The sequence below is a fragment of the Lissotriton vulgaris genome, chromosome 5 (genome assembly GCF_964263255.1).
Source record: "Lissotriton vulgaris chromosome 5, aLisVul1.2, whole genome shotgun sequence".
In the NCBI taxonomy this organism is placed as follows: domain Eukaryota; kingdom Metazoa; phylum Chordata; class Amphibia; order Caudata; family Salamandridae; genus Lissotriton; species Lissotriton vulgaris.
Genome location: NC_141693.1, coordinates 988,600,719 through 988,626,842, shown reverse-complemented (window position 1 = coordinate 988,626,842; position 26,124 = coordinate 988,600,719). Strand labels below are relative to the sequence as shown.

Here is a 26,124-nt window from a genome sequence, read left to right as displayed (position 1 = left end):
AGGTATCGGACACGAGTCCTCCAGCAGGGAATCCGCACCACAAGGTCTAAAGCAACTGAACAAAGTACTGCGACCAGGCATCTTGCACACTAGCCGAGTTTCACAAACTTCAAGGGTTACGGGATTTACCAAGTCCCAGCAAGAACAAAACCCTCGGTCTTTGGCGGCTGCAGTCGTCAAACAAATACAACAACAAAGTACGCTAGCAAAGTGTCACCGACAAAAACACTCACACAGCGTGTACAACAAAAACACTCGCTAAAGTGTTTACAACAAAGACACCCGCTAAAGTGTCTACAACAAAAACACTCGCTAAAAGTGTTTACAACCAAGGACTCTGGGAGCGACCCACAAATACTTAACTCAAAGATCAATGGCGTACTCAGGAAGGCCCGTCTATCGTCTCGCTATACCAAGGTCTACGCCAGGCGCCAAAACAGGTCTACAGTCAGGGCAGCAGTCCGTCGCAGCCGTTAGGAGGCGGGAATCTTCGCGGGAAAAGTCTTCGGGCCACTTATTTCGACAACAGGATCGATGAAGCGGGGTGCACCTTCCCTCGGAGATTTCACACGAAGTTCCTCACGATCGTCGGGCTTGGACCGGTACCACTGATGCAGCCCCACGTTGGGCGCCAACTGAAGGACTGGGCTCTTTTGGACCCAGCGGTGCCAGGGCACAACACCTGAAACCTTCGTGGGTAACCTGCTCCGGCGTACAAGTCACAGAGACACGGGACACTTCCTTCGGCGTCAAAGAGTCAAGGTTTATTTACTGCAGGGAACACAGAAGTCACAGGAAGTACATCGAGTGTAGTTCGGGGAGACTGCTTCAAATTGGTTTTGTGGATCGCTCCTTTTATACAGTTTTTACCCATAAGATAACATGAGACACAATAGTTTACAACCCGGTTCCCACATTTAGCTCTCAGAGGGGTCGCTTTGGTCACTTTGAAAAACATAAGGTCCGGAACATAAGTGCGGAAACATTTGGCGGTTCCCAACTGTAAAAACCCATCTTCCCACCATTAGCAAATTCCAATCAGCAATAAAGTAGATCGAAATAGGAACGAAGACAGGTGCAGAGGAAGACGGAGACAGTGGGGGGATCGGAAAGGGTGTAAAAGGGGAGGTAACGAGAAGCACGAGATACAGGCATCAAAGGGACGTGCCTAATGAGATGCACGGCTGAGACAATAAGTCCGTGCGGCAAGATGAGCCTCGAGCGGCGCCATCTGCCTTACAGTAGCAACCCCCTCATCATAAAGACACTTTCAAAGAACATGTGTCTTCCGCAAATATCTTGGGAGTCCCAGGGTCGCGAAGCGGACAGCATCCGTTCGCTGACTACTTGAGGGCAAGAGACAAAATGGATGCCGTATCTAAGATGGAACCCGTGGGTACAGATGAAAAGCCCACATAACAAACGAACGGTTTAAGTTAGCACAGCGAAACTGCGCACACTTACTAAACTCGTCATTTGCGGTTCATAGATACTAGACTCGACCATATTCGTGCGAGTCGGAAACACCACTTACAATTGTCACGGAACCTCAACACTCTTATCTATGTTTCTACCCAGCTTTCAATTTCCATACATGTTTTTAAAAAAAACGCTGCAATCTGTGCTGCTGCTTTGGGTTTTTTTTCATGCCCTAACCGAAGAATTAAATAGAAGGAGCACCTGGGAAAAGAGGTGGGCAAGCCAAGAAATTAACCGGGAGAGCCAAGCCAAGCGTTAGCTTTGGCTCTAAGAACACTTTCATGAGCCTTGAACTTATTTGGAATGTAAATCATTCAACAAGAATCACGTTAAAATATAAGCCTGCCTTCACAATTCAAGAAAGTTTATTTCTTAGACATGCAGAAGCATTACACATTAGTACATCAGATAATTTTGCAAAGTATTTATTAAAAGTGAGTGGGGAGAGGAGTTGTCCAATGGCTAGGGGGTCGACCTCGAATCTGGGGAACTGGGTTCGAATCTCTGCAATGACGCTGAACATCCTGTGATTCTGGGCAAATCAATTAATCTCCCCATGCCTAACAAAAATGAATATGTCCTCATGTAACGCAACTGGTGCTATGTAAAGCGCTCCGATATCCGATACTGGGTCAAGTTTGCACTATATTAATCTCTGTAAAAAAATATTTAAAAAGTGTTTTTAAACATCCGCTACAATAAATAATTGCTATACACAAAACATTTTATTCATGTGTTGTGTACCCAAATGCGGCTGCTGCTGAGTAGTTTTTTCCCCACGGTTATATAGCACGAACTCGGTCCAAGGGCATTAGAACGCTTTACATGAGCACCTGTTACATTGCACAAAGACTCAGCCATTGTTTATAAGTGATTCGTCCAGAGTCACAGGATATTGAAAAGCACAGATTGCAATTTTTTTCTCAAACCTTTTATGGGGTTTAATACTGCCTCTAAACTCTTCCCCTCACTCCCATTAGTCTTACTGGGAGAGAAGGGAAAGTTGAACATGCACAGTGCAGTTTGGGTTAGCTATTTATAATCTGCCTGGCCTCTGGGTTTACTATTCTGAATGCTGTCAAATTACAAAGTGATCATACCTCCTCACCCAGAGCCATCAGATTAAGTACAAACTAGCTTGATCTGGTATGGCAACGCAGAGGCCTTGAGTTGGGACACAGTCACAGACTACAAGTTGCTCAATTACTAACTGCACATCCGTACCTATTATGAAGTCCGTTCAGAAGCTTTAGTAGGGGGTAAACACAAAATAAGAAAATCAATGCGGACTGGGACTCTAATCCAGTTCCCTTCTTCCAAAGTCGACAGCTCTAACCATAAAACCATACTCTCTGCAAAATCTTTGCAGGCTTCTGACGTTAGCAGAGCAAGCAGCAGGTGTAGCAGCTTCAAGTTCTGTGATGTTCGGCAAATCCAATGTGCCCATGGCAGAAAAGCTGCTATGCCTCCTTGCCATGCAAAAGTGCTGTGCACTTCACCAAGTAAGGGACAGTTTTACATTTTGGAGCGCTCAAGTGTTCTATTTAAGTATTCGGCTGATGAATGTTCTCTTGGTGACGTGCATACTTTGGGAGAAAGGTTGTGTGCACGTGCATGCAAGTGCGCATTTTAGAGGTAACTATACTCAGGAGAGCTGCTTACAGATAGTTGAAGCTCTACCAGTAGCTCATGAGCTATAAGTTGGAGAAACCTGACCTATGAGGAGGTGATTTCCCCTGAGGGTGACTGATAGTCGTGTTTTTTTAAAAACCCTGAGAATCCTTTCTGATTCTAAATTGAGAACCAATTACAGATTTTAGCACGTGAATAATCAGGTCTTTTGTCTCCTAAAATTCCTATGTGAGACTATAATTGTATGTTCTGCAAAGTTGATTACAATATCATTTAATTTATCGAGCTCATGCTCCTTGCGCCTGTTATTTCTCTTTGCATGTCCTTCCTTGTCTGGTGATATGCTCATCATAAGCTCTTTTATGAAACAACAAGGGTCGTTCTACAACCAGACCAGTCAAAGCAGACTCGGGGGATAATCCGAACATATTTGTAAAGAGACACTGCAGCCATCATGAGAGCTAGTTAATGTTCCCATGATGGAATAACAGGTGTCATCCACCTATGGGAGAAAGTAAATATGCTTACTTGTTTCCTACACCAGCTGCCATATGTGAGATACAACATACTCTTTATTTTTCCACCTCCATCTTAACTGAGGCTTTCGCCCTAGCTACTGTATTCATAGGGTTTCTATAATTGCATATTCAAAAATAAGATTGTGAGCTGGTGCAAGGGTCACAACAGCCCCAGCAGCGCTTGGATGCCTGGCTTCACCTTGGGGGTGCCCAGGAGTGGACATCTCACAGGAAAGCCAGGAAGGGTTCCACAGCGGTATGAATACAGCGCTACAAGACCTCTGGGTAGAAGGCGCTATATAAATACAAACTCATTAACATCTTTCCATCCAATATCTCATGTTGGTGCCTTATTTAGGTGATCAAACTGGGGCTCCCTGCTCTTAGAACTGTGACTTGGTAAGCCTGCTGTGTGCTAGATCTGAAATGTGTTACAGCAAACAAATGATGGACGGAATGCTGACAATGCAAACATTCTCCCCCAGTCAAAAGATCTGGGTTAAATCCATTGTACTTTTGCCCACTACGCCACCCCAGTTTGCATCCAGCCATATGCAAATCAGTCTTGAGACTGTGCCCCATGGGAACAGTGCAGACCAAACTGCCAGGCCAGGTCCTCCCTGGACCGGAAACAAGCATCTTGGGACCAGTTTCAGTGTATGTCACCCTTCATCAGCCAGGCTAGCTTGAATCCAGTGACACGGTGAGCAAGGGACCCATATCTGGGCATACCCATCCCACTTAGGGCAAAAAGTGTTACAGCTGGACAGAATGCTGACAATGCAAACATGTCCCCCCCCCCAGTCAAAAGATCTGGGTTAAATCCATCCTTTTGCCCACTACCCACCCCAGTTAGGACCAAGCCATATGAAAATCAGTCTTGGCCCTGTGCCCACTACGCCACCAAAGTTTGTACCCAGCCATATGCAAATCAGTATTGATCCTGTGTCCCATGGGAATGGTCCAAACCGAACTGCCAGGCCAGGTCCGCCCTGGACCGGCAACAAGCATCCTGGGCCTGGTTTCTGGATAACACCCTTCATCAGCCAGGCTAGCTTGAATCCAGTGGCAAAGTGAACAAGGGACCCATGTCTAGGCATTCCCTGACAACTCGGGGCAAACAAAGCAAACACCAGGAGTTGATGGACGTAGTGCTGAAACTTTTCAGACACTCACCCCAGTCACAGATCTGGATTGAATCCATCATCATTCTTTAGCTCACTTCGCCACCCCAGTTCAGACCCAGCTATATGCAAATCAGTCTTGACCCTGTGCCTCATGGGAACAGTTCAGCCCAACTGTCAAGCCAGGTACTGGGGTGAATGTATGACATTGTTCTGCATTCTGTCCATCAATTGTTCTTTCTGCACTAGATCTGAAATGTGTCCCAATGTCCTCAATGCAGATGAATCTCACATATTGCTTCACTCGCCCCCACGTTATTACTCTTAGAAGGTGTGTGATGTCAGTCTGGACCCACTTCCAGTTGTGCAGATGTATTGTGGATCCAGGATCCCAACCACTCCTCTTTGGAGCCTCAACATTATGTATTCTTCAGCTCCTCGGGTTCTCATTGACCTATTCAAAAGGCTAGAATAATCTCTCAACGTTCCTTCACAATCCAAGAATGTAAAGGTAGGGCAAGTGAGTTTGAGTAGCAGCTGTGCACACAAAAAGATAAGAAAGGTCTTCAGCTCATAACCCAAAAGAAAAGGTAGAGTTTACAGAACCTTTCGACTGCCTCAGTTCCCAGCGATGGTATTTTGGTTTTGATCAAACTTTCCATGCTTACTTCGAACCAGGAACCAACGCTGAAATATTGAAATACACTGGCAGATTTGATGGTGTTAGTGGATATGCCAGATGTATGCTGAATTTCAGAAAGCTGTTAAGTGACTGTGCTGCAAGAAAGAATTATTAAAATAATAAAATATATAACATATAGACGCTGTTTAAGTTATTGGCATTGCTCGGAAAGATTCAGAGCCACTGTTAAAAGCCTTTTCATGGTATATTCCTGGACTTGTGAGATTTGCGAGTCGACACATGTGCAGCCTACACCTTGCAGGGGAACATGGTACTGATAACATGCAAAGATGAGTTCAAGGTGTCCCAGCTGGTGAATGCGTGCTTGCCAAGTGAGAGTGCCAGTTTCATTGGCTGATAAACGACTCTGCTGTGTTAGCTTCCGCAGGTGCTTCCTGCGGTTTTTGACAGACTTGTACGTGAAGAAAAGTGGGCTTGAAACCAGGCACACGAAGACTAGAGGAGTGGGCATTTTCGAGGTTCAAATGATCTATTCTGCAAATCCCAACCACCTTGTTCTTCAGTAGTTTGTGCCTGCTAGGTGTAGACATTGCAGAAGAGGGTGGTGTTTGCCGAGGTAGTTTTGAACAACGAAGGTAAACTTTGGAATTACCTGTTATCTACAGGCTGCCGGGCTCGCAGAGGGAAGAAATGCACAACGCTATGACGCCGCCTCATTGGGACTGGACAAGTAGGTGACACGTAGCACGCTTTCGCTGAAAAGAGCAGAGGAGCAGAGGGTTTATGGCAAGGTAAGTTACATGTTTTTAAATGTGGAAAAGAAAAGTGTATGTGCTGGGGTACACTGCCGCACGTGTTGTATGGAAGAAGGTGTGCTGAGCTGCGAGGCAAGGGGGTGCATGAAGTGGTTTCAGCTGGAGGGTTATTGGGGCACAGAGATGCGATTCAAGAGTAAGAGGTTATTTCTGTCTCTTTTCTGTCCGTTTCGGTGATGCCTGCTGCTAGTGTTTCACACCGTCACCGTTCTGTACACGTTTATTTTGTTGTGCACCTCCCTATAGTCCTGTATCAGTTTGTGAACTCTGCCTCTGGAAGTACTTTTCTTCTGAGGGAACTCCCTCGTGGTTGATCACTCTAAGGATGAAGGGGATGTTTCTACAGACAGGTTTTCCAAACAGTCTTTTGAAGTGGTGTGGGAGGGCTTGGTTTTAAAGCCCATACATCTGCCCTCTTGCATCACCCTCCAACTCTCCAAATACAAACATCATTTTAGGATGGGAACATTCTGACACCTAATGCCGTGTCGGCAAAGTTAGATGGCCCACTTCTTGTCCAGAGCAATGTGTCATATTTGGATTGATGGGTGGACACGTTTTGAAGGTTAACTGTTGCCTTTGTAGCCGGTGGACCAGGCGTTTGCCGAAGGGTACAATGTGCCTTATCCAGTTCTCCACACAGCCTGCTCAACAAAGGAGGTTAGAAAGTTACTGCCAATCACCAACTGTGATTTATGGCAGTTTTGGGAGTCCAGGACAGTGTTTGACCTACTCTTGCTTTACAGTGCATAACATTAAAAAAACAAATCTGATGGACAAACCTCATTCAGATGCGAACCGAAACCAGGATGTGCCTGAAGAAATGTGGCCAGCCGCTGAGGTATGGAATGAAAGAGGTACTCCAAGCACTAAGTGTTGTATGTTTAACAACTTGAACATGGGCTTTGCTTAGAGGTTTCTCTTTCCCACGAGGAAGCTTTTGAGCCCAGCGAGTGCTATGTACGTGCCGCTGACATTTGTATGTCCTTCCTGAACCTATACACTCCTCTCCCTGCACTACTAGCCTACGTCTGACAAGTGAAAAAGGTTCTGTTCTTCTTCAGTTCCACCTTGAGATAGGCTAGGGGTCCTTTCGAAAAAGGTACCACAGTATTGACCATTCCAACACGTGCCTGTGAGGGGCAGGAGTTTAGTACGCAGATGGGGCAGTTTAAAAACTGTGTCCAGAAAGGATGGAAGCATGCTTTATGAGAGTGAGAACTTCTAGGAATGGAACGGACGCCTGGTAGGCTCAGGTGAGCAGGGAGGTAAAGGAATGCACTATATTTAAACACTTGCAGTTTTTAAATCCAAGAAGAAGCTGAGGGGTGCACGTGAAAAGAACAATGTAAATTCAATTGGTTTTGGATCAAATGCCAAATAGGTAGTTGCGGTTCAGTTCTGTAATTCTTGGTTTTCTATTTCTTGTAGAATTACTCTTTCTTGCTTGTTTCCTGGGTCATGGTCGTGCACCTTACCCTCAGCGAGTCTGTTTTCCCGACAACGACTACTCACTTTGGTGCTAGCCTTGGTCGTCTTGATCCTCTTCTTTGTTGCTGTTCTTGAATGGCAACGCTGGAGCTTATCTGCTATTAAAGACCGGCAGTTTGAGAAGTAAGTAAAGTTTTCCTACTAGAATCATCTTTAACATCAGCACTGTCTTTGATCTTATATGTTTTACTAATTAGTTTTTTCAGGCAACATTTAACTGCAATACGAAACTTGCCAAATGTGGTTCACAAATGATATTCGCAGTGCATCTTGATCCAGCAATGATGTCATCTCCTGTGCATTACATATACAGGAGTCGAACCCACATGCAAGTCTCTCACGGTTACTTATGTTTGCGTGCGCGTAACAATAGAATGAACTGCTCAAAAGCCCCTTGGTTTTTTCATATTTATTTATTTCGCACTTTTTACGGTCTGGCCGGGTACATGGCTTGAAGCTCTGTACACAGCATTTTACATTAACAGTCATTATAGAGGCCATTCCAGATATGTTGGAGCAATGCAGATGCATTACAAGCAGTGAAAAGATTCTGCTGCTTGCTGGAGATGGTTTCAGTATCTGCAGAGGTGAGTGGGGCTGGTGCATACAGAATATGACACTTTACAACGCACTTGTTACAATGCGTGTCATTACAACACATTTTTTACATCGCAAAATCCATTACAACGCATGTCGTTACAACGCATGTCATTTCAAGGCATAATCAATTACAACGCAATTACTATGGGGAATGCGTTGTAATGGATTATGCGCTGTATTGACATGAGTTGTAATGGATTTTGCGTTGTAAAACATTCGCTGTAATGACATGCGTTGTAACTCGTGTGTTGTAAACTATGTTTCTCGTACATAAATGATGCATGGAGTGCAGTGATGTTTTAGGAGGATCTGTCTAGAAATGATGTTTAGAAGACGCCATTCATTTAGCTGTTGAATTAAAAGGTGTATTTTTCCAGTTCCTTTCCGAATATTGGAAAGTGCCACAAGGCATTGCATAAGAAGGATGTGCCAGACTTGTTTTTGCATAGCTAATAATCGATTGCCAGTATCACTTTGCTTCCAAATTTGGCATGTCAGTGCATTTTGAAATTATCCTTTTTATAGAAAGTCATTTCTAATGTGCTTCCAGAGGCCAGCATTTATTTTTGTAAGGTATAGTAAATGGCCTAAGTGGATCACATTGTAAACCAGAAAGGTTTCGAATTGGAAATCCTGGCACACTACCTAGGATCACAAATGGGTGATTTAGGTACCAGTGATGGGAGCACATGCTCCAGAGGTTTGCCATGGGTACTTTGATGGCTAATGTGTATTTTTAGTTGTACCACTCAATATTTGGACACCCTTTATCTCCTGCGCAGCAGAGCCTTGTGCAGCCCTCCGTAAAAGCATGACCACGGATTGTGTTTCTTCATTTTTCCGATCAAGTGGGTAGAGCTGTTCAGGCATAAACATTATGGAGGACTACTTGTAATATAATGGTTTTTCTTGGGTGACAAGAATGGTGATGATATTGTGAACTTGTGGCAAGCAGTAACTGGGCGCTGGCAGGAGGTTGGTGACACAAGGAAGAGTTCAGGTCTCAGTGGGATTAATTTGAGGTGGCACATGAATAACCAATCCTCTGGGCTTTAAACCTGCTGAGAAGTTTCTGCTGTACAAGTAGCAATACATAATGTCCTCCTCCCTTGTAAGTATGGGCCAGTACACTGTGAAAGTGCACTTTGTTAGATGGGCTGCCAGGTGTATTAGTTCTCACCTTTTGAGAATGAGGCAGCTGGCTCGAAGGTCAGACTTCCAGCAGAGAGACTGGGTGCATGCATACTACAGGCACACCTTTAAAGGATCGGGCTTAAAATAGCACACCTCTTTATGGCAACAAGGCCGACTGCCATATGAGATTAGTGCCATCTTTCCACAATTCATCGGAATTAGCCATTTCAGTGTTTTGTAGCACATTATTAGTAAATGCATATGTTAAGAGAAGGGAAAAATATGCGGAGGCAAAGCTAACTGGGAGCTAAAGAGGGAGGTCTAGGAATGCCTGCACTATGCGTCTTTCTAGCAGGTAGCACAACTGAGTGTTTTGACAGTGGACCAAAAGAGAGACTGATAGAGCTGGGTGTGTGTGTACTGTATTGTTGAAAAAGTGTTATGATACCCAGCTCTACACATCCAACTATTACAAAGTTAACAGTGAGAGCATGGGACCAGGCAGGGAGCAGAAGCGGCCTGAATTCTTTCCCACCTTCAATTCACTCTGATGTGGGATAATCCAGGCCACTGTAGATTGCATCACCCATCGCCCCTGTCAACACTGCAATCACACTATATATATATATATATATATATATATATATATATATATATATATATATATATATATATATATATATATATATACATACATACATACATACATACATACATACATACATACATACATACATACATACATACATACATACATACATATATATATATATATCTTGTTGTTGCATGCAGGTCCTGGTTTCAGGGACAACATTCACTAACATATATGCCAAGAATGTTAACCTGTGACCTACAGGGAAGCAAGGATCTATGCAACAAAAACAGTATCCAACTGAGCTATCTACATAAAAAAACAAATCTCTGAACTACATGTTGCATGCTATGTTTTCAAGCAGGCACAATGACCCTCTATGCAATTTTATGGTGAGTTGAACCTTAGATTAGAATTCACACAGATCTTTCTAGCAAGCGCATTAACCACCAGAGTTATCCACTTTATTGCTACTAATGGTGTCCCTATTACTTACTTAAGAGAGAGGCACTGGCTTCCTGTTTCATACGATTAGTAAATGCTTAGCTGCAAAAAAGCTAGCAATTATTCAGACACTCTTTTCATTCTTGGCACTAGTGGGTGTTTCTGTCTAAAATGGAAACCAGAGTTGCTTTCCAAGGGACATGCTTTGGGTATTTTTATTTATTTATTTATTTTGAAAGTTTTATATAGCGCGGACAAGATCTTTGCAGATATCGGAGCGCTTTACACAGAAGGGGTACATGAGGGAGCATAGTCAAACCGATAAATCAGAATCATGTAAATCAATAATACAGGTAATACAAATAAACAACTGGGTCAAACAGCTAGTACAGATCTGGGCAGAGTCTTTAAAAGAGTCCGAAGTAATAGTTCAGGTGTATTTTGCCATGAGGATAGCTTTTACTTCTTTCTTAAAGAGTGTAGTGGAAGAGATGAGCCTAGTTTCGGGAGGGAGTGAGTTCCAGATCCTGGGTGCCATTCCTGAGAAGGAGCGTTTATAGGTTTTTTCCTTCCGGAATCTACGAGGTTTCAGCAAAAGATTGTTTGTGCCTCTAGTGTTTCTAGCGCCGCCAGAGATTGTCAGCTTCTGAGTGAGGTAGCCGGGAGAGTTCAGGTGTACCGCCTTATGTGTCATGCAGGCGATTTTCAGATGTATTCTGGCTTCAAAAGGCAGCCAGTTCAGGGATTTCAAGTCAGGAGAAATATGAGAGTGCTTTTTTGACCCAGTGATGAGTCTCGCTGCAGTGTTTAGAGATGCTCTTAGGGGTGCAGTAGTAGTTAGGGGGAGTCCGCAGAGGGCGACGCTGCCATATTCAATTCGAGGGATGACTAGTGCTTGTACTGCGGTTTGGAAGTCTTTGGCTGGGAGGAAAGGTTTAAGTTTCCTCAGGGTATTGATTTGGAAGTTCGCTCCCTTAGTTGCCTTGCTGATATGTTGCTGCATGTTGAGATTGGTGTCGAGGGTTATGCCTAAAGATTTTGCTGAGTCCACGATGGTGGGTTGGACATTGAGTGCTGTTAGGTGTTTAAGCCAAATTTGAGTGGTGGAGCTCTTAGCTGGAGGTGAGATCAGAAGGAACTCTGTTTTCAGAGCGTTGAGTTTGAGATGGTTATCGGCCAGCCATGATTGGGTGCTTCTGATAGTTGAGTTTAGGAGCAAAATGTCTTTGGGGGATTGTAATTTGAGATAAAGTTGGGTGCCATCGGCGTACATGTGAAAGTGTACATTGGATGCCTGTAGCAAGGTGGTGAGAGGTTCCATAACTAGGTTGAACAGAGTTGGGGATAGGGAGGATCCTTGGGGGACGCCCAGCGTTACAGGTATTGGCGAGGACAACAGGTTGTTGCTCTTGAATTTCTGCGACCTGTTGTGTAGAAAGGAAGTGAACCACTTGAGAACATTTCCAGATAAACCCATTCTTGTGTTTAGTAGTTCGAGTAAATTCTCATGTTTAATGGTGTTGAATGCTGAAGAGAGATCAAGAAGGATGAGGAGGCATGTGTCGTTTTGGTCTAGCATTTGAAGTGCGTTGTCAATTATGTGAGTCATAGCAGTTTTTGTACTGTGTCCTGCTCGGAAGCCTGATTGATGAGGGTTGAGGAGATCAAACTGTTCAATGTGTTTAGTCAATTGTAATTGTGCGCATTTTTCCAGTAGTTTGGCGAGAGTGGGAATATTAGTAATGGGACGGTAATTGTTCAGATCAGAGGGGTCTGCTGTAGGTTTCTTTAGTATAGGTGTGACTTGTCCAACTTTGAGGGAGTCAGGTATGGTTCCTTGTTGAAGTGAGCTGTTGATAATTTTAGTCCAATTTAGACAATTTTAGCTGTTTGTTTGCTCGTTGCCTGCTGGACCTGGCTGGAGCTATCTTTTGCTAAGGCTGCCAACTCGCCACGACTTGCGGAACCCGCTCCGCGGGTCCCGCTGCGGATTACCGGGAAAACTCACCGCCAGCTCGCGGTCTCCTGCTGGGCTGCTCTGTGGGGGCGTGCGAGGCTTCAGGGCTGCGAGCGTGAGGCTGAGTCACCTGGCCCCGCTCTCCCTGATTGCCCCGCCCCCACCTTCCTACAGCCCAAAAGGCATCTGGACCCTCCCCTCTTGGGACGCTGTTTGTTTGCTCGTTGCCTGCTGGACCTGGCTGGAGCTATCTTTTGCTAAGGCTGCCAACTCCCCACGACTTGCGGAACCCGCTCCGCGGGTCCCGCTGCGGATTACCGGGAAAACTCACTGCCAGCTCGCGGTCTCCTGCTGGGCTGCTCTGTGGGGGCGTGCGAGGCTTCAGGGCTGCGAGCGTGAGGCTGAGTCACCTGGCCCCGCTCTCCCTGATTGCCCCGCCCCCACCTTCCTACAGCCCAAAAGGCATCTGGACCCTCCCCTCTTGGGACGCTGTTTGTTTGCTCGTTGCCTGCTGGACCTGGCTGGAGCTATCTTTTGCTAAGGCTGCCAACTCGCCACGACTTGCGGAACCCGCTCCGCGGGTCCCGCTGCGGATTACCGGGAAAACTCACCGCCAGCTCGCGGTCTCCTGCTGGGCTGCTCTGTGGGGGCGTGCGAGGCTTCAGGGCTGCGAGCGTGAGGCTGAGTCACCTGGCCCCGCTCTCCCTGATTGCCCCGCCCCCACCTTCCTACAGCCCAAAAGGCATCTGGACCCTCCCCTCTTGGGACGCTGTTTGTTTGCTCGTTGCCTGCTGGACCTCCCTGGAGCTATCTTTTGCTAAGGCTGCCAACTCGCCACGACTTGCGGAACCCGCTCCGCGGGTCCCGCTGCGGATTACCGGGAAAACTCACTGCCAGCTCGCGGTCTCCTGCTGGGCTGCTCTGTGGGGGCGTGCGAGGCTTCAGGGCTGCGAGCGTGAGGCTGAGTCACCTGGCCCCGCTCTCCCTGATTGCCCCGCCCCCACCTTCCTACAGCCCAAAAGGCATCTGGACCATCCCCTCTTTGGACGCTGTTTGTTTGCTCGTTGCCTGCTGGACCTGGCTGGAGCTATCTTTTGCTAAGGCTGCCAACTCGCCACAACTTGCGGAACCCGCTCCGCGGGTCCCGCTGCGGATTACCGGGAAAACTCACCGCCAGCTCGCGGTCTCCTGCTGGGCTGCTCTGTGGGGGCGTGCGAGGCTTCAGGGCTGCGAGCGTGAGGCTGAGTCACCTGGCCCCGCTCTCCCTGATTGCCCCGCCCCCACCTTCCTACAGCCCAAAAGGCATCTGGACCCTCCCCTCTTGGGACGCTGTTTGTTTGCTCGTTGCCTGCTGGACCTGGCTGGAGCTATCTTTTGCTAAGGCTGCCAACTCGCCACGACTTGCGGAACCCGCTCCGCGGGTCCCGCTGCGGATTACCGGGAAAACTCACCGCCAGCTCGCGGTCTCCTGCTGGGCTGCTCTGTGGGGGCGTGCGAGGCTTCAGGGCTGCGAGCGTGAGGCTGAGTCACCTGGCCCCGCTCTCCCTGATTGCCCCGCCCCCACCTTCCTACAGCCCAAAAGGCATCTGGACCCTCCCCTCTTGGGACGCTGTTTGTTTGCTCGTTGCCTGCTGGACCTGGCTGGAGCTATCTTTTGCTAAGGCTGCCAACTCGCCACGACTTGCGGATTACCGGGAAAACTCACCGCTAGCTCGCGGTCTCCTGCTGGGCTGCTCTGTGGGGGCGTGCGAGGCTTCAGGGCTGCGAGCGTGAGGCTGAGTCACCTGGCCCCGCTCTCCCTGATTGCCCCGCCCCCACCTTCCTACAGCCCAAAAGGCATCTGGACCCTCCCCTCTTGGGACGCTGTTTGTTTGCTCGTTGCCTGCTGGACCTGGCTGGAGCTATCTTTTGCTAAGGCTGCCAACTCGCCACGACTTGCGGAACCCGCTCCGCGGGTCCCGCTGCGGATTACCGGGAAAACTCACCGCCAGCTCGCGGTCTCCTGCTGGGCTGCTCTGTGGGGGCGTGCGAGGCTTCAGGGCTGCGAGCGTGAGGCTGAGTCACCTGGCCCCGCTCTCCCTGATTGCCCCGCCCCCACCTTCCTACCACACACCCCATGGTCTTGGCCCATAAGTATCGGAGAGAGACGCTGCGCGGGAGCGCGCGGGAGCGCGCGGGAGCGTCCGGGGCAAGACCGGGCAAAGAGCGGGCCGTTTGAGGCCGTTTGAGGCCGTTTGAGGCCGTTTGAGGCCGTTTGAGGCCGTTTGAGGCCGTTTGAGGCCGTTTGAGGCCGTTCGAGGTCTCAGAGGTCTGGTCTGGGCCACCCCCCTTGGCTTAATATTCTGGTAACTATAATATTATTACCTGAGGGGGAAACAGTCTTTTTCTGTTAGAGTGCCCCAGTACTATGGATCCAAGGGTAACCCGCAGCAAGTCCTCCAAACGTGGGTCTCTAGTTAGTGGCCCCATGGACGACTTTATAACCCGCACCAACATAGCCATAGACAAGGAAATATCTAAGCTCCAAACCCGGGTGTCGCTAGAACTAGATGCTGCAAGAAGACTGTCCCAAGTAATTGGACTTTCCAAGAAATCCTCCCTAGGCCACATAGCAACCTCTGTTACCCCCGAGCGCCCGGAACGCCCACATTGCACAGTCACTCAGGTAGATATTCATCATCATTTACCGACCCCGGTCACTCCTAAATCTGCATCAGGAAGTAAGGTTGAGGATATCCCACTGACGCCTCCTAGTGTGCAAAACCCTACTCCCTTTATACCTCTCCCGAATGTGTCCAACAGTATCTCCAGAGGCAAACAACCAAAGAGGAAACGCAATTCTCGCTCAGCTTACTTTCGTAAGAAAGCAAAAATTGCTGTTCCCAAAGATCTGTCCGTGAATAACATCATAGCACCCAATACTGGATTCGAGTCCACCCCCAATACCCAGTCTTGTAATGTGGGATATGGAAACATTGCATCCATTCCCCTCCCTAATAACACATTAGCCGAGGACTCTGAAGCAAACGGGCTAACCAATAACAACAAAGAATTTATAGAGGTGGTCTGGGACACACTTAAAAAACTTTTGTCACCTTTGGACCTAAGACTATCGAGGATAGAAAACAATCTGTTAGAAATGGAAAAGAGCCTTATTGCGTTGGCCACTCTTGGGTTGAAAAGTCTGGAAAACCAGGGCACCATTACAGCTGACCCACTGCCACAACCTACCACACCCCAAATCAATCTAGCTTCCCCCTTGGTCCCACCTACAACAAAACCGGTTCCCAAACCAAGGACAGTTACGGTGGAGCAAGCTCGTGTTAAACCAAAGGCACCTCCACGAGGTGATACACGTAACTTGCAAAACCCCAAACTCGTAACAACAACTAGACCTGCCCCTAGTGAAACCCAGGCCCCCCCAGCCAAAGATAACTTCCGAGGTGGCTATATTGACCTTCCCCCAGAGGCAAACGACTATGTCGTTGTACTGACGGGGGTTCCAACGCTAGGTAATGGCCAATTTGAAAATTATTGGTCACTTAAGAACAAAATAATGCACTGGTTGAATGTAAACAGACCTATCCCCAATGGCAGGAAAAGTGGGGTATCGATGGTCCGCAGAACCCCCTGGGTAGGGCCAACGTGGAAATCCAGTCCGGGAGACTGCATAGTAGTGACCTTTGAAGATCCTCACACGGCGCACTACATTTGCAGTTGGCCCAGTAATGATGACTCTTTAGTTAAACCCAAGCCATTATCCTTTTTCTACCCTCCCCGACCCATCTGTGATCAGGGGGACAATTGGACATTGGCTCAGCACCACCAACGGCCGAATAAGTCCTGGGGCCATAGGGAGACCTTGCTACACTGGAATGGCCTTTCTACCTATAACAGATTTGGTGGTTTAGAGGAGGTGGATTGACTCTCTAAGCAAACAGCTAAGCAACCCCGGAAGGTATCCTCGACTTCGCAAAGGCATCATTTCACTGATTGTGCTGCCCCTGAATCTGCAACAAGTCGAGTGGGACAATCCAGCAACGCAGGGGTTGATGGTGTGACAATGTTACTGGACATGGCAGCAAATTGTAACAGGGTTGATTGGCCAAATCCATCTTGCGAGACTTTCTCTGCACCCACTTCTCCTGAACAATTGGTTTCTTCCTGCCCTGCCCTCTATGTGTCCCACAATCTCCCGCAAACTGAGTCGCTTGTGAGGTCTTCAAAATCTGCGGGTGCATCTGCTTCTCCTAGGCCGATGACTACTGACCACACCAGGGCTTTTCCATCAGCTGACTCTGTCCTAAAAATTCTATCTTGGAATGTGGCTGGTCTTGGTCGTAATTTTGACATCCCCGAATGGAGTGACTTCCTGGAACCCTTCCATATTTGCCTCTTACAGGAAACTTGGTGTTTGGAGCCAAGACACCGAGTGGGATTTTCCACTTTTTTCATCCCCGCAGTACGGGAACAAGGATCTAGAGGTCGTCCGTCAGGCGGCCTCATAATATGGATCCGCATTGCTTTAGGCTTCAGGGTAATAGAAAGAAACACCCAATCCTCGGATCTCCAGTGGCTAACGGTAACACACAAAGGGGGGAAAAGATTGGAAGTCTTCAACATTTACCTGAGGGGTGCTAAAGGCGGTGCATCCCATTTACAATCCACAGGCCTAAACCGCAACCTGGCCACCTGTGATGCGGACTCTCATATACTGCTTGTTGGGGATTTTAACTGCTGTTTTGAGCCCTTGGCCAATGAAGATATCTTGGACACGTTTGAGGAGGACACTAGGAGAGGCATTCCTATTTTGAATCTTGCCCCGATCCCCAAATGGTCGCAAAATGCAATAGAGATCAATGCCTTGTGCATGGAGCACAATTTGCGACCAACAAACGGCCGTTCCAAATCCGACCATATGGGTGCCCACACCTATAACAGGCAAGACCACACATCTAGGATTGACTATATCATGCTCAATTATAATCTTTGGCAACACCATCTAGACATGGAGGTCATAGTGTCGGGTGATAGCGACCACAACCCCTTATCGCTATCTATCTCACTCCCTTGGCAGGCAGAAAGGCAAGGCCGAACCGAACACAAGTGGAAATCCTCCCATGAAATAGCCCCTGCAAACTGCAGTAGGCGGTTAAAGTGGGCCAAAGTCCTAGCAGATGTTGCAAGAATTGACCAAGCCGGAACAATTTTGGAAGAGGTGGAGTCCAGGTTGATAACTACTAACCAAGGCGATGATAAGATCCTACCTCTATACACTAAGACTGTGCAAGCACTAAGTGACTTATTTATTGTTCCCCAAACCACACGAAGGGGTATCCCAAAATCATTGCCTAAACAGTCAGATAAGTGGTATACCCAAAAATGTCGTGAGGCCAGGAAGGAACTTGTTGTGACATTAAAGTCTAAAGATGCGGTTGCTATTAGGGCAGCTAGGAGAACTTATAAAATAACCATAACTGAAGCCAAGCGGACTTATGATTCTAACTTCTGGGGAGATCTAGTAGAGGCCAGCAATAGTAAGGATGCCAGGAGGTTTTGGGACTTATTAAGATCCAGGGAAAAGCCAATAGACCAGCAACTAACTTGTAATATTACAGGGGGTGTATGGTTCGAACATTTCTCGCAACTGTACTCCGCTCCCTCAGATCCGGCTCAGTTAGCCTGTCCATCCATGTGTCTTACTGCTAACCCCTCGTGTTATGATGGCCCATTTACTAACTTAGAAGTCGAAAGAGCAATTCAATGCATTGTCCAGAACAAGGCAGCGGGTCCAGATGGAATCCCAGGAGACCTAATTAAGAACTACCCATCTCCTTGGAGTAGACTAATCACCTTGCTCCTGAATGAAGTAATGTTAGGTGGAGTCTTTCCTGATTCTTGGAGGGGCGCTGAGGTCGTACCTATTTTTAAAAAAGGCTCTAGAGACGACCCAGCGAACTACCGCCCAATTAGTTTATTGGATTCTTCTCAAAAGGTAGCAGGGAAGGTGGTACTGGGCAGGATTATTGAGTGGGCAGATGAAAATCATATCCTGTCAGATCTACAAGCAGGCTTCAGATCAGGAACAGGGACAATCGAGCAGACGTTCCGCCTTCTAATGATCTATTGGAAAGTGGTGGTGCTGGGAGGGGGCAGTCTGTATTTAGTCTTCATTGACTTGCGGACTGCCTTCGACCTAGTGCCACGCACACTCCTGTGGAACGTCCTCGATGGGTTAGGCCTCCCACCCTACTTGCTGTCGTTGCTTGTTAAATTCCATGATAGTAATTTTGCCCAAATTAGATGGGGTAGACAGGGAGAGAAAACACCTCGTATCCCCGTGGACAGAGGCGTCCGCCAGGGGTGTGTGCTTGCCCCCACTCTGTTTTCTCTTTATATTAACGGAGTGGTGGAGCATCTTCTGCAACAACCATCAGATGCACCCACCCTGGCTGGAAGGAAGATCCCAACGCTTCTGTTCGCCGACGATACCCTCCTAATTTCAAAATCACCGATGGGCATTCAATCGTTGCTTTCTAGGTTCCAAAGCTTCTGCAACGAAAGGGGTTTAGCGATAAATATAGGCAAAACCAAGTTTCTAGTCCTTAACCCGCCAAAAAAAACTGTTTATCCCCCGGTTCTGGATTCCGTTCCACTTGATCGTGTAAAGGAATTTGACTACCTGGGTATACGCATCAGTGATACTATGAGCTGGAAGTCACACCATCAAAAAGTCTTCCTTACCCATTAAAGGGTGGCAGGTGCGCTGCTCAAGGAGCAGCGTTCATCATCATCAAAACCCATTGGAGCTCCTTTAGATATCTATAGGGCAAGGGTCGTAAGTGCGGCACTTTACGGTGCTGAGCTGTGGCGCACTCAAAAAGTTGACACTCTGGCCCACCTTGAGAACAACTTTCACAAAGATCTAATGGGTTTGCCCCACAGCACACCAACAATCCCATTGCTGTTAGATGCAGGTACCCGGGCAATCTGCGATCAAGCAAAACTACGTCCACTCCTGTTATGGTCCAGAATCTGGAATGTGCAGGAATTAAGTAGTTATGCAGATGCCTTATCTGACATTTTGTCATTACCGGGCTCTCATAAGATCATCTGGCTCAGGGAGGTTAAAATGCTGCTCTACAAATTAGGCCTAGAAGAGGCTTGGTCAAATAAATCTGCACCCACGAAACAACAGTTAAAGAAAATCTACTGGGCATGGGTAGACAGTGAGAGGGCACGATCCACAACTCATTGTAAATCTGTACTTCTGTGTTTGTCAGCTAAGGAGTCACCGTTAAGGGAACCTTATCTAGATATCATACAGAACCCGAGGGACAGAGCATTATACACTAAGTTCAGATTGGGGGTGCTCCCAGTATGCGAGTTTACTTCCACATGGAAACCCCCAGCTCAAACTGTTCCTTATTGCCCCTTTTGTAATCTAAGGGTGGAGTCTGTGCCCCACATGCTGTTCAAATGTAGTGTCTATGCAGCCCCGAGACGTAGGTGGTTGAAGCCCCTTTGCAGATCTTTGGGAACTCGCTCTCATTTGGAAGCCTTGCGTATTTTACGTACAGATGCTAGACCCTTCTTTTCTACCTGTATGGCAAAATTCTTGGGGTGGGCATGGCGACTAAGATCCGCAAGAAAACTATTAATCCAGTAAATGGGCCCATTCAACTAATATACTGCTCTACGAATGAAATGTTCTTAAAATTGATGATTGTTGTAAAAATGTTTTTATAAATGATGTGTAAATTCTTTTATGATATGTTTTTATCGAATAAAGCTACTACTACTACTAAATTTTAGTCCAGAGTGGGAGAAGCAAAGGGGTAAAGTCTTTTACAGCTTAGCAGGAAGGGGGTCTGTGAGGTGATTGGACGGTTTCAAGGTGCTGAGCAGTTTGCCAATTTCTTCTTCAGAGTAGGTGCCAAAGGTTGACCATGTAGCATTGTTTTTTGGTTCAGTGGGTGCTATGCAGTGGGGTTTGGAGTAGAGGCTTGCGTCAATGAGGAGATCGCTCTATATGTTGTCAGTTTTTTGGATAAAGAAAGCGGAGAAGTCTTCACAGGAGGGAGCTTCGCGCACAGTGCTGAGTGGTTGGGGTTGTTCCTTGGATTGTGATCTGATTAGCTCAAACAGTTTTCTCAGACGGTTTTTTGCTTGGTCGAGCTGGAGGCTGAAGAAGTCTAGTTTTGAGCGTTTTATTTTCCTGAAATAGGCGTTTCTCTTTTTCTTCAGCGTTTTTAGGTGCATTGCAGAGGGAGCTGATCTCCAGGTGCGTTCTGCCATTCGCATGTCTCGTCTATCCTCATTAAGACTTCCGTCGTACCATGGATTGGAGATTTTAGTAGAGACTCTTTTTTTAGCTGCATAGGTGCAGCCTCGTTAATTATTGAGGTCATAACGTTGTGGTAGTGGTCAGTCAGGGATTGAACGTCCTTAGCGCCGGTCGGTGGTAGTAGGAGATTGCAGCTGTTAGGAGGCAGAGAGCTTGGGTTGAGTTTTTTCAGGTCTCTTTTCCAGACTTTGGACTTGGAGGATTGAACCGGGTTAGATTTAACTTTTTCATTGATGAAGAATGTGACAATATGATGATCTGACCAGTCACAGGGTTGGATGGACTCGAGTTCGATAGAGTCCTCTTTGGAGAAGATAAGGTCGAGGATAGAGCCTTTCTCGTGGGTCGGGCTGTTGCATATTTGGGTGAGGTCAAGGGCATTGAGGAAACTTTTAAGACTATTTACCACTGCGTCATTGCGATCGTTCCAGTGGAGGTTGAAGTCGCCAAGGTATATATGGGTGAGCTGCCGTCCGATATTGGTTGAAATCGTATCCATGATTTGTTGGGAAAAGGTGAGGTTGTCTCTGGGTGGGTGGTAAATGTTGTGTAGAGAGCATATCGGTTTGCCCTCACTAATAATGTCGAGGCAGATGTATTCAGAGGATGATAGGGAGGTGGACTTGCCTTTCATAACGGAGAGGTTGTTCCTGTAGATGCATGCGATTCCACCACCTATTTTGCCTGACCTGTCAAGTCTAATGATGTGGTAGTTGGGTGGAACCAGAATGTCCATTATAGGTGACGAGGATTCAGTTAGCCAGGTTTCAGTCAGAATGATTAGGTCAAGGTCCAGCGTTAAGAGGAGATCAGAGATGGCGGCGGAGTGTTTCGAGGCCGATCTGCAGTTGAGGAGAGTGCTTTTGAGACGGGGTGTGTTGAGGGCGGTAGAAGGTTCTAGAGAGAGAGGGACTTTTCTAAGGTTATTGGGGACGGAGGTTCTGCTGTTTAGTGTGGGGGGTCTAAGGGGATTTGGGTGTATCGTGGGAATGGTGAGGTGTGTGGTGGATGTGTGATTTTGGGGGGCTGGGTCGTATGAGCGGAGGAGAGTGAGTGTGTCGAGGTCCGAAAGAGGGTTGCAGGGGCGACGAGGGCGGTTGTTGCGATTGCTAACGGGGATTGAAGTCCAGTGTGGGGAGTGTTGGGTGAGCGAGTCAACCGAAAGGGTGGGGGACATGTTGAGAGGGGAGGTGGAGGTGGGTGAGGGGTTGCAAGGGCGACGAGGGCGGTTGTTGCGATTACGAGCAGGGATTGACGTCCGGTGTGGGGAGTGTTGAGTGAGAGAGTCAACCGGAAGGGTAGGGGACATGTTAGGAGGGGTGGTGGAGGTGGGTGAGGGGTGTATGGTGTGTGTGGAGAGTAGTTCTTTGAGGATGTGTATGTATCCTTTGATCTGGATGAGGGTGGCCATAATCTTGTCCAACGTGGGGTAGGTGTTGGGGGTGGGGGTGGAAGTTGAAGGTGAATGACTGACCAGGGAATTGGCGTGCAGGTGGGGGAGTGGGCTGGTGTTGGTGCAGGGGTCCGTTGTGTTAGTGTGCGAGATGGTGTTAGGGAGGAGAGATGGTTTGGGCGGGAGGGGTGTGGATGAGGTAGGGAGGAGGTTGGTGGTATGAGTGAGGGCATTGGTGGTAGGCGGAGAGATCAAGGTGGAGGATGGGTGTATGTTAGTAGAGATGAGGGTGCAGGAAGGGTAATGGGGGCTGAGAGTGGGTGGGGAAATGGGATTGGAGATGGTCCTGTTGTGGGGAGGGGAGCAGCATATTCTCTCTCTCTCTCTGCCACTGGATAAGAAATGCTGACACAGAGACACTGGCGAAGTTGCTGCTGGTGGCTCAACCTTTCAACATTCAATTTTATGTGATTGGAAAGGAGTGGTGGACAGAATAAACAGGTTGCACATGTGATTTTAGATGAATAAAGGTATCTAACTGGGTTCTCTGAATACACTCTGTAATTAAAATATACACCCGTATATGTAACACAGCACACATGTTGAAAAAACGTCTCTGTTGGATAATTTTAATTGCTTTAATATCTTTTGTTGACATTCTTTTGCAGTATTTATTGCATTCCCACGTATGTTAATTTAGATAACATATTATATGCCTCACATACTTTATATAGTAAATGTCAAATGTATTCTTGCATTTTTAACTGTTGATTAAATAAATATTATAAAAAGCAACAGACATTCACATCACGCTACAAATGGCAAGAGGGTCTGTCTGAATAGAAATATGGCTACTGACATTAAGTCCTAGTCAGGAAATAAGACTTATTACAAATAAAATATGTCCTGTGCTTGTACTCAATGACAACCTGGGGGTGCAAAGTAGATGAAGCGTTTCAGTTTTGCTGCTTTTGCCGTCTGATCAGTGTGCAATAAATTGCAACCATGAGTGAGCGCTAAATGCACTTACCCAGTCATGCATTACATATATTGGCTTTTGATTAAAATAGAGCCGTATACTTCCCTGTGACATGTAAGCCCAGAAGGTTTAGCACTGGCTGCAAACATCTCTGTTCAAAGAGCATATCACATTTTTCACAATGATCAGTGAGTTTGGTACCGAGATCCCATTATATTTACACATGAAAATAGGCAATTTAGTTGTGAAACGATGATTCGAGATAGTGGAAGTAAGCGCAAACTTTTTGTTCTGTCCAGGCATATTGAAAATACCCACCACAGGCAACAGTAACTGGAAAAAATGCCTGTATGTGTTTTGAAGATGCACAATATCAAGTATTTGACTTTTACATAGTACTCAACATCTTGTCTTGTGGTAGATGTACTGGAGAATTTGTGTTTAAAAAGCCTAATGGCAGCAGTTTACATATAGGGATTTCTGGTACAGAAGCGTAATTACAGCACTGTGTTACCCTGAACAGTGCCTCTCACACCTTCGCCCATTAGGTTTAATAGCCACCTCTCTGCCCTCGCTGTGTAAAAACAGAGGCTAAACGAACCTCCCTGCAGCCACACCTCTGCTCTGATGGCTTCCAAAGCAGTACATGCAGATCACTGTGTAATGGTGACGAGCAGCTGCTCACTTGTAAGAGCCCAGCCCAGGCTTCCACTGTGATTAAGAGTGGAAGGTGCTGCCGAGGTACGAGGTGATTGATGACAGGACGCACCTGCATCAAAGCCAGGCCCTCATGAGTACCGGTACTCTCCTTATTCAAGGAAAAGTGCCATACTCGATGCGAGAAAATGAAAAGGTGACGGTAGTCCGTACGGGTGAGTACCGGCCCATTTAAGGCATTGGATATTTGTCTTAAGGAAACAGTCTCGAACAACAGCATTTGCTCATTGGGTATTCTATAGCACAGTGTTTCCCTGATTATTTCTTTGAGAAAGCATCTCCAATTTGGGAATCATCCCAACTATTTCACGGTACCCATGCCCACAGTGTGCAACCGTGGAGTATGATGTGTGTACATATGTAAAACTGCATGTCACATATATTAACACATCATACCTTTAACCCAACCACTATATTATGTTAACTAGTACTCTTCAATAAATCTGCCCACAATATTTTTCTAGTCTTTTTTTTTTTTTTTTTAAATCAAGGGTACATTGAACTACTTGCTCAATTGCCCCCCCCCCCCCATGCCCATAAACCTGCTCCTATTTTATGTACCCGTTTTTAGTGTAGCAAATGGGAAAACAGTACCGATTATTCTAAGACTGCACCCGCAAACCTGGATCGTATGTGGATCAAAGGTAGTAAATGAAGATGCATGCAGTAGCAAGTAACTACGTAATGAATGGAACCAGAGGCGACATTGGTTATCTCATTCTGACATTTGAAACCATTTGGAAACCTGAAATAAAGCTGTTCAGTCCTTTCTGCTTTTGTTGAAGGAGAGGGCTTGTTTATAAATCAGTCTAAGTGATCATATTGGATGTCGTCAACCAAAGATGACCGGTCACTAGCTTGGAAAGGAACTCCTAAAATAGAGGCCTACAGTGATACAAAAACAACCAATTCATGAAAATGGACTCCAAATTGCAAAGGATGTTTCTTTTTGGGACCCAACCCACTGGACATTTTAGTCTGTAACCAACTACAAAGTGCATGTTTGATATCATGTTAACACATGCCCGTATGCTTTACAACCATTCCACAGTCTTGTCACAAATAAGAAAATAGATATGCATAGGCACCTATAACATTTCCACGCATCCAGAAAATTTCAGGAGACAAAAGTGACTTTTTTATTTTTACATGGTGGGCAGCATTTTTTGTTCAGTTTTCCTAGCGCACATAAGGTGTTCACTCACTCCCGAATGTGATAGCGCGACATTCTCTGGTTATATTGCCCTGTGTCCCTGTGTAGAGAATTTTCACCATATCTTGCTCAGTTGCCAAAGCGTCTTTGGTACAACTGGAAATATGTTTGAAAACCTAATATGTCCAATTCACAAAGCCATTTCTCCTCCTAGACCGAACACCAAGTGCCACATAGTTTGATTCTCAGACGTTTCTCGACAACTTGGAAAGTCTTTGAAGGAATCGGAATGTCATGGAGCACCTCACCCAGAAATTTGGCCAAAGTCCTTTGGATGAGGAATATAGTTCAGCAATTACCCTGGTCTTCTATTGTGTGAAGTGGAGAGACAAATCAGTTTTGCCTATCCTGTAGGTCTAGGCTGCTGGCCTCTACTAAGTGGATGTAGGGGTCAGGGAATGTAGATGGTGTAGACTAGAGAAATGGCTTAACCAAAAGGTTCAAATGTGCAGAAACACAATCGTGCAACCTGAACTGATGCGCATGGTGGCACTGAGCACGTTTCTGCTTCACAGCAACAGTTGTCTCTTTGTATTCCCACAGGAGAAGCTTAGTAGCAAGTTCCCCCTATACCTTTCTTCCTTGAGGATAACTGCAAAATGGCTTTGTCAGGGTTTAGCGTCTATTAGATGAAAACAATATATTCCACAAAGGTTTAGGAATGTTTGCCACTGCAATAAGCACGTTTGAGAAATGTTGGACTATGACCTCTTTTCTATTATATTGTTGTTCCTAATTTTTGTAAATAGTGTTCGTTGTCATGAGGAAAGTAGAGTTCCCCTGGTGGCAGTGACCTGAAGAGCAAAGAAGGTTAAATGCTGTTACACTGTTGGGAAAGGTCTGCTTGCCTTGGGAGATTTTGAACACGTTTTCCCTTTTTGACCCCTCCCACCTGTTTTTATTTTTTTATTTTTTGCATCCTCTCAGTAGTCTGTTAGTCTTAAGTCACTGATCTTCAAAATACGTTTTTCTGATGTCCCAAAGATCTTATTTTACGCTACTGTCTTTTGTCTAGTGCACATTTTACCATGGGTGAGGTCTCCTAA

The 26,124-nt window shown here is 46.6% G+C and overlaps 1 protein-coding gene across 1 annotated transcript in view; it reads left to right on the top strand.

The window, feature by feature from the left end:
* The window catches only part of ENTPD7 (ectonucleoside triphosphate diphosphohydrolase 7), a 229,407-nt gene that overhangs the window by 13,659 nt on the left and 189,624 nt on the right, over window positions 1-26,124 (top strand). The window contains exons 2-3 of the mRNA XM_086922599.1: window positions 6,062-6,187; window positions 7,643-7,825. Coding sequence (XP_086778725.1) covers window positions 6,180-6,187; window positions 7,643-7,825 — 191 coding nt within the window. The 5' untranslated portion in view covers window positions 6,062-6,179. The remainder of the gene's footprint in view (window positions 1-6,061; window positions 6,188-7,642; window positions 7,826-26,124) is intronic.